The sequence below is a fragment of the Apis cerana genome, linkage group LG14 (genome assembly GCF_029169275.1).
Source record: "Apis cerana isolate GH-2021 linkage group LG14, AcerK_1.0, whole genome shotgun sequence".
NCBI classification, from domain to species: domain Eukaryota; kingdom Metazoa; phylum Arthropoda; class Insecta; order Hymenoptera; family Apidae; genus Apis; species Apis cerana.
In genome coordinates this window covers 11,592,501-11,600,679 of record NC_083865.1, presented here as the reverse complement: position 1 = coordinate 11,600,679, position 8,179 = coordinate 11,592,501, and the positions used below count along the sequence as shown (strand labels likewise).

Sequence of the window (8,179 nt, the reverse complement as noted above, 5' to 3'; positions counted from 1 at the left end):
GATACCGATAACGATGGCGATGATGATGGAGCGGTATTTGTTCCGGTCGAGTTGCTCTATCCTTATGCTTCTTCTTTCGTCTCGAACAGAATCAATTATATCCGAATAGAAATTAAAAAAATTGGTCAGCGTTGATAATAAATCAACAACGATACGTGTCGCCGCGCGGTAAGTATCGATGTTAATATACGATTTCACAGAAAATGTATTTCCGGAGTCGACAACTGCGTTCGTTCGCGAAGGGTCTGTCTCTAGTCTGAACATCGACAATGTTCCACGATCCGCGTATACGTAAAAACGCATACACATGAATCTAACATCAGCGTTAAAGAGACCCCCGCCATGTGGTGCAGCTATTTCAGTGCTTGCTATCTATCGAACAGCTTGCCACCGAGTACGAGTACGAGTATTGCTCGGACTTTGCCTCCAACATCTTTACTTATGGCAAAGATTCTCGCCTCCAGTTACTTTCAGCGAATCAAGCCCTTCCTGTTGACGATCGACACGATCAAAATTTCCCCTTCTTATAAATATACCGCTTTTTCAAAAATGGAAATTAGGTAATTAGAAAATTTATCCTCGAATTAAATTTCAATTTCGTATATCTCGTTTCTTAATATTAAACGATCAAAATATTTTATCATAAATTTTTTTTTTTGTAGATGAAAATTTCATCTACAAAATGTTTAATATCGATCATTATTTATTTAAATTTTGAATCTTAAACGATGAATTTTAATATTCTCAACCCTATCTATGATTTATGATATAACTATGTCATGAAATAGATTTAATTTTCATTAGAATTCGAATCAATTTCTCGAAACCGTGAATTCGATAATTTGATCAAAATTTTATCGTTGTATCACGTAGGTATTAAATTTTATTATACATATAATTACTTTTTAACCTTCCGTGTCGATAATAAAAATAAATTTTGTGGAATTTATTTTATATACATATAAATATTTTTTCTTGATTTTTGTTTTACCATTTTATTTTTTTTTACTTTTCGTTATTTTGTTATATTTGACATTATTATTCGTACATATGTACGAGTCATGATCGATTAACCTATCCTTATTTTTCAGATTGAAGATACTATTTGCTATCGAAGTCGATATCGAAATATATCGAATAATTTTTTAAGGAACATACGGTAAATGGTAAGTAATGATCCATATGATGTAAGTAAATACATACATATCGCAAGATAATATGTAGAATAAATTTTAAATCTTTGAAATTTAATAGAAAACGGCTATGTTCCGTCGAGGAAAGAAATTATAAAAAAGAAAATCGAAATAAAGTTAAGAGGAATTTTTAAGCGTGAGTCAGGATGAATAAATATGAGATGATAGAAATCGTAGGAGAGGGAAGTTATGGTATGGTGATGAAATGTAAGCATCGCGAGAGCGGGCAATTTGTAGCCATTAAAAGATTTCTCGAAACCGAGGAAGATTACGAAGTGCGAAAAATGGCATTTCGAGAAATCCGAATGTTGAAAGTATGTCATATATATTCCCTTTCTTTTTTTCCTTTTTTCTCATTTCTTCTCTCTCTCTCTCTCTCTCTCTTCCCTCCCCCTACCCTTCCCTCTTTCCCATATTTTTCTTCACATTAGTTACCTTGTTATGAGAATAAAGAGCATGTTTACAGAAATTACGTCACGATAATCTGGTAAATATGATCGAAGTGTTTCGTCGAAAGAAACGATTTTATCTCGTATTCGAATATTTGGATCATACTTTGCTGAACGAGTTAGAAAATGTCGGAGGACATGGTCTAGGTTTGGAAATGTCCAAGCGATATATTTATCAAATCCTTCGTGGATTGGACTTTTGTCACGGTAGTAACGTAAGTGTAATCGAGAAATGTGTAAAAAAAAAAAAATATATATACGCATACTTGAATGTAATTGTCGCTTAAGTTTTCGATTTAAGAGAACGTTTGGAAAAAAGATCGATTTTGAAGAATTACAACGATTTCGATCGATCGTTATTTTTTCATTTCATCGATAGATAATGCATCGTGATGTCAAGCCAGAAAATATCCTCATATCTCCGAATGGAGTGGTGAAGCTTTGCGATTTTGGATTTGCACGTTTTGTAAATAGTCCAAATGAGTCTTGCACGGATTACGTGGCGACAAGATGGTATCGTGCCCCGGAATTGTTAGTCGGTGATCCTCGATATGGCAGACCGATAGATATTTGGGCGGTAGGCTGTTTGTATGCGGAAATGGTGGTCGGGAATCCTTTGTTTCCTGGTGATAGCGACGTAGATCAACTCTATCGAATAACCAAAATACTTGGTAATTTTGTAATTTATCTTTTTATCTTTATGTTATTATTTATTTATCTTTATCTTTATATATGTTAATTATTACGCACAAAAAAGGAAGAAAAGATAAAAAAAAAAATATTTGCATGATGAAGAAACGTGGAATGCTTAAAAGAATGTTGTACCGTTTTAGGAGGACTATGTATGAAGCATCAAACTTTAATGGATCGTAGCAGACCTGGTCAATTATTGCGGCATGCGAGCGCGGACGAGCTCATAGGACCACCTCAATCCGGTCTTTTCTCGATTCGTAAATTATTTCCCAAATGGGATATAATCGCCATCGATTTTTTGGCTCAATGTCTTCGTATGGATCCCGACTTAAGATCAAAATCTTTCATGCTCTTGGAACATCCGTTTTTTATACAAGATCGATTTGTCGATAAATTTCTTGTAGTTTTGAGGAAAAGTATCGATATAGAATCTTCTATGAATCCTTTATCCAGTAAAATATTGAGTGAAAAAGGGCCGAGTATTTCTACGAGTTTGTTCGAATCATCGTCGAAAACTGTTTCTCAATATTTTCCCAGGTCTTTATTCTTTAATTATTAAATCACTTGATTTATCATTCGATTATTCTTTTTTCATTTATTTTCTCTTTATTTTTTTTCCTTCTCCCCATAGATGGCATATGCATACTATTATCGCGACAGATTTAAACGACAAAACAAAGTCCGAAGCGATAGATACAGTGGAATTACGCGAAACTTCATCATCGTTGTTGCGCATCGATCCTTTACGAAAAGTTTGTAACATAGATACCATTTCTGTCATACCAAATACAACTTACATTCGTAAAGTAAAGCAGAAGGGAATCGCTATGCATGATTATTAAAAGACTATCACGTTATAGCTTTTTTGAACATTTTACGATTGTTCGAGTATAGAGAATAATAAAAGGACAGAAGAGAAAAAAATACGTATTTATTAAGAAAAAGATCTCAAATAGATATTTTAACTTCATTTTCATTTAATATTTGCAAACGATTAATAATGTGAAAATTTGCATTTTTTTCTGTATCAATGAAAATGATACATCTAGTATATCATAGTTGTTTCTTAAATTCTAATATTACATACACGCACGCACGCACGCGCACACACATACACAAATATCCCTTTAATTATATATATGTTTGCAATTGAAAAGGAAAAAAATATTCTACATTTTTACTAAATATAAATACTTATTATATGTTATTAGATTTATCCTATGTTTAAAATATTATGAAAAATTAACAAAAATCATTGATATTATTAATAACAATTATAATAACAAATATCACAAGATGTTCATGTAAGTAGGAAATTTTATATTGAAATCGTATTGGTATAAGCTTGAAAGAATCGATAATATAATTTCCTATTACTGTTACAATTATTTTATATATTTATGCATCTATTTAATGAAATTTTTAGTTATCTCATCGAAAGTTTTCTTGTGAAAGTGAGAGCAATGCGTTCTTGTTCCATTCGATCCATATCATATTTATACAACATTATCATATAACATTATAGTCTCTTATCGTCGAATAATTTGAAACATTTTTAGTAAGTAAATATATGATAAAAATGAATCTTTAAACTAATTAACCTATTTTTTTCTGTTACAGGTTTTGAAAAAATCATTTTTAAAGATACATATAGAATTATAAATGGATTTATATTTCAATTGAAGTTTAAGATAGATATACATGTATATCTAGTGAATATTATTTGTAAGAATATTTTTTCTATTATCTTAGTTACGATTAGAATATTTTGAAAATTAGATACAATTACATTTTGTTATTGTATAAAGATTGAAATTTATGGGTTGTTTAATATTACAATAATTTCTATAACATAGTTTCAGAAGAAGTTCGAAATATAATAAAGATATAGAGAAAAAAAAAAAAAGATCCCTTTTCCAAAGAACGATTTTTCTTTAATCACAAGGATGGATTTCATGATTTCACACATACACACATACATACGTATACAGTAATAGATAGATTTTATATTTTGCTTATAATTGAAGATAATAGAAGCGATTGGTAATATATTCGAATAAATTTAATTTATAAAAAAAATTAATATAGAAATATTTTTTTAAAGTCTTCTAAATGTAAAATATTATATTATTTTTTCATTTTTCTTTTTTGTTTCAGATAAAAAGAAAAAATAAAAAAAAATGTGAAAGAATCGACAATATTCTTCGACGATTAGTTCTTTCGATCGATTAGCACTGCTATATAATATTAATTTTAAACGAGTTTCATAATTGATTTCACTTTTCACGAATAAACATTTCGTGTTATAAAAATATGAATAATGTTTTTAAACTTGAATTAGTTTGATAAAAAAAGAGTAAGATTTTGAATTTAAAAATAAAAGAAATAAAAACAACAAAGAAACGTAAGTTTGTACTCAAAACAAAAATTTCAATGAAGAATAGAGAATAAGAAATTTTGACATTTTAAAAATTGTTTATTTTATAAATAAATATTTGTCATGTAAATAAATAAAAAAACGAATAAAACATCAAATACGCGTAATATTTTCAGAATTTTATGTGATTTCTAGGAATAATTCTGAAAAATAAATCTCTTTTTTTTTTGTCTTTTTTCCATGAAATTCTCTAGCTTTTCTTAGTTTCTAAAATATATTTTTGCAATATTTACAATATTTTTTTCATTTTGGAACATTCGTAATACTACTTATTTATTTATTTCTTTATTTTATTATTATATATTTACTTATATTTACATACATATTTCTCGTATGTTAAACAATGATTCGAAAAAAAATTTCTCGGATTAACGCCATCTCGCGTTTGGATGTTGAAACCTTTATTTCACTATTAATAAAACAGAATGTGCAAGAAGGTATTCGTGACGTTAGAAACAAAAAGGAGAACAATATTACAAGATAAGGATGGAGAGAAGGTTGGTAACTTCAATTTTGCGTTCTTGGTATTTTCTAGCACTTCGAAGACACAATGTTAAAAATTAATTAATTTAATATTAATATATAATATAATTTTTTATTAATAATAATATTTGTGCATCGAGTTTTTTGTGCATTTAAATTCGCATTCGAAATTAAATTATTTTCTCGAATTTTTTTTAATAAGAAATTTTTTTGTATATTAATAATTAACATAAAAAATGTTTCTTAAATTTTCTACATTCCATAATCGAATGATAAACGATTAAATTGATTCGTTCGAACAACAACAACAACAACAACAAAATTATTAATTACGCGAAAGAAATAATGATTAGAGAAGAATTATAGTTTTCATAATGTTCATAATTTTTATATTTTCCGTATTTAAAAATAATTGCCATAATAATAATAATAATAAATAAATAAATAGAAAACATATTGCGCGATGTATCGCATTAATTCTTACCTAATAATTAATTAATTAATTAATCGAAAAGAATCTCATCGATATAGAAAAATTATTTTGAAATTGTTTCAGTTTTAAATTTAGGGAGTATAGAAGCGAAAAAATTTTTAGTCGAATAATTGATTAATTAATTTACAATATCATATAATGGGAAATATAATGAATAAGTAAATACCTAATTTTATTATTTTTGTTAACTTATTGATTAAAAATCTTAATAAAATCTATTCTAATTTTTATATATCATAATATACATATTTTATGTATTTATTTCTGTTTTATATCATGTATACATAAATTTTATATATTGTAAAAATTATGTATTTTATATGCAAATGAATTTTTTATATTTTATATATATATATATATATATAAGAATTATAAAGGATTTAGATATTTTTATGTATATTTTATATTAATCTAAAAGATTCAATTATGGATAAATTTATAGATCGATCTATAAAATCGTTTTAATTTTATTTTTAATATAATGGTCTAAATTCCATTCTCTTATGTTATTCGCGAACATGGAACAAGATTGAGAATAATATTAGATTTTGATTTAATCGCAATACGAAAACGCCGAGATGAAAAACGTTCGAATATAACGTTCGGATATAAGATAGATTCTTTAAACGCGATTGTTTTCATTTGTTTTATTTATTCGTCTCTCGTGGATACAGAATGGTATTTTTGGTATAGAATTTTAATTACAATATTCGACATTATTTTATAAAAGTAAATACAATTGTATATCGTTAACAATAATAATGCGCGTAAATCGATTAACACACGCTTCAAACGTTAGCTAAAGCATTCACGTTCATCGTAGGAATAGTTATAGCTAATACGTTCACTTAGATTTAATACAATATTAATTACAAAGGAAGCTGATCGCGAATGTTTCGAGATTTATGTACAAGATAATAGAAGCAGAGATCTTAATTTGAGACAAAGTATTTAAGTACGTTATGTATATGCCTGTCACGAAACGATTCGCGATCGCACGAACGAGATTTGCACGCTCCTCCGTTTTTTCATTCTCGATCGCTATCCCAGTTATATATATGTATATAACATAGATATTCAAAACCGGATCATTATTATACGCGAAATTATCGGTTTAGAATTGTAATCTAATATTGGTTTATTATTTATCACTAAAAGGGAAACAGAGAGAGATTTGGAAAGACATGCAAGTATATAGGCAAATGTGCAAACAGACACAAGCGATCGGACGGACAGATGGACAAATGTACAAAGAGATAGGAAGAAGGAGACGAAGAAAGGGAGAGGAAAAGGGAGAGAGAGAGAGAGAGAGAGAGAGAGAGAGAGAGAGAGAGAGAGAGGAGAGGAGAGGAGAGGAGAGGAAAGGAGAAGAGAGGGAGAGATGGGGGGAGAGATGGAATTTTTGCAAATAAATAAGAGTATAAATGAACAGCATAAAAAGAAAATAAAAATTAACGAGTAAGTGCGAAAAAGTACGTTGACGCGGCAAATTCGAATAACGTAGCCATTTTCTCTGTCCTATTGTTCGTTATCGATGCGATGGTGTAGATTTTGCGCAAATAAGTATGTAAATACTTTATATATGTCGATCGATCGATTTTAAAGACGATGACAAAGAATTAAACGAATGAAATCGAATTAAAAGTATTAAATCGAAGAAGGATAGAGGGGGGTGGGGAGATAGACGATGCTGATTAATCACGAGTAATAAATAGGTATTGCACTTGGACGGGTTTCTTCCGATCGAACCGTTGTTAAACGCGATCGAAGCGCGATTAAGCGACGATACGAATATCGTATACATGGACGTTCGGTGATTCGATTTGATTCGATTTTTGATTGAAAAGGAAACAACGGACGATCATTACAACGATCGTTTAGCGATCGATTAACTTTTCAAAAATGTGGACATTAATGAGAGCATCATAATGGTAATTTCAATCAACGTGATCCTCTTTTTATGATTTTCCACCATTTTTCTTCATCTATAATATGATACGCGAAAAATTTAAAACAACAAACCGCGATAGTAAGAGTAACGAAATTGATAGGCGGTAACGTTTTCAATTTTTTTTCTCTTCTCTCATCTTTGCTTACGAAAATATTCGTCATTACATTCCTAATTTTTTATTGCAATTGTTAATGCTACTGTCGTTTTTGTCTCTATTGCTTCTCGTTCTTTTTTTTCTTCTTTCATTTTCTTCTATTCTCTCCTATTCTATCTATCTATCGATTCTTTTCTCTTCTTCTTTTTTCTCGTCTTACACATTTTTCATTTTTTCATTTTACATATTGATATACAACTATTTTATTATGAAATGGTTGGAAAAAAACGTGAACCCGATCGGTTATCTGTTACAGATCCGAAATATAATTTTATTATATTAATTTTTTATTGCGAAAAACATGCGTTTATATGCATATATTATAT

General features: G+C 28.7%; 2 protein-coding genes across 5 annotated transcripts in view; one reads left to right on the top strand and one right to left on the bottom strand.

Moving 5' to 3' along the window:
- The first annotated feature begins 385 nt into the window (after window positions 1–385).
- LOC107994619 (cyclin-dependent kinase-like 2) lies at window positions 386–4,870 on the top strand. Of its 4 annotated transcripts, XM_062085066.1 has the most exons (11): window positions 386–560; window positions 1,092–1,166; window positions 1,255–1,507; window positions 1,660–1,857; window positions 2,022–2,313; window positions 2,476–2,872; window positions 2,967–3,087; window positions 3,762–3,893; window positions 3,956–4,060; window positions 4,192–4,378; window positions 4,493–4,870. In XM_062085066.1, the coding sequence occupies exons 3-8, from the start codon at window positions 1,340–1,342 to the stop codon at window positions 3,858–3,860; spliced, it is 1,275 nt and encodes a 424-aa protein (XP_061941050.1). In that variant the 5' UTR covers window positions 386–560; window positions 1,092–1,166; window positions 1,255–1,339; the 3' UTR covers window positions 3,861–3,893; window positions 3,956–4,060; window positions 4,192–4,378; window positions 4,493–4,870. The 4 variants fall into 4 exon arrangements, with proteins under 4 accessions (XP_061941050.1, XP_061941052.1, XP_061941051.1 ...); XM_062085068.1 differs by lacking the exon at window positions 3,762–3,893; XM_062085067.1 differs by having other exon boundaries at window positions 2,967–3,893.
- A 1,513-nt stretch (window positions 4,871–6,383) lies between these two features.
- Window positions 6,384–8,179, bottom strand: part of LOC107994613 (inhibin beta chain-like) — a 23,385-nt gene continuing 21,589 nt past the window's right edge. Inside the window, exon 5 of the mRNA XM_017051604.3 lies at window positions 6,384–8,179. This exon is cut by the window's right edge and continues 7,956 nt beyond it. The gene's annotated coding sequence lies outside the window, so the exon portion shown is untranslated.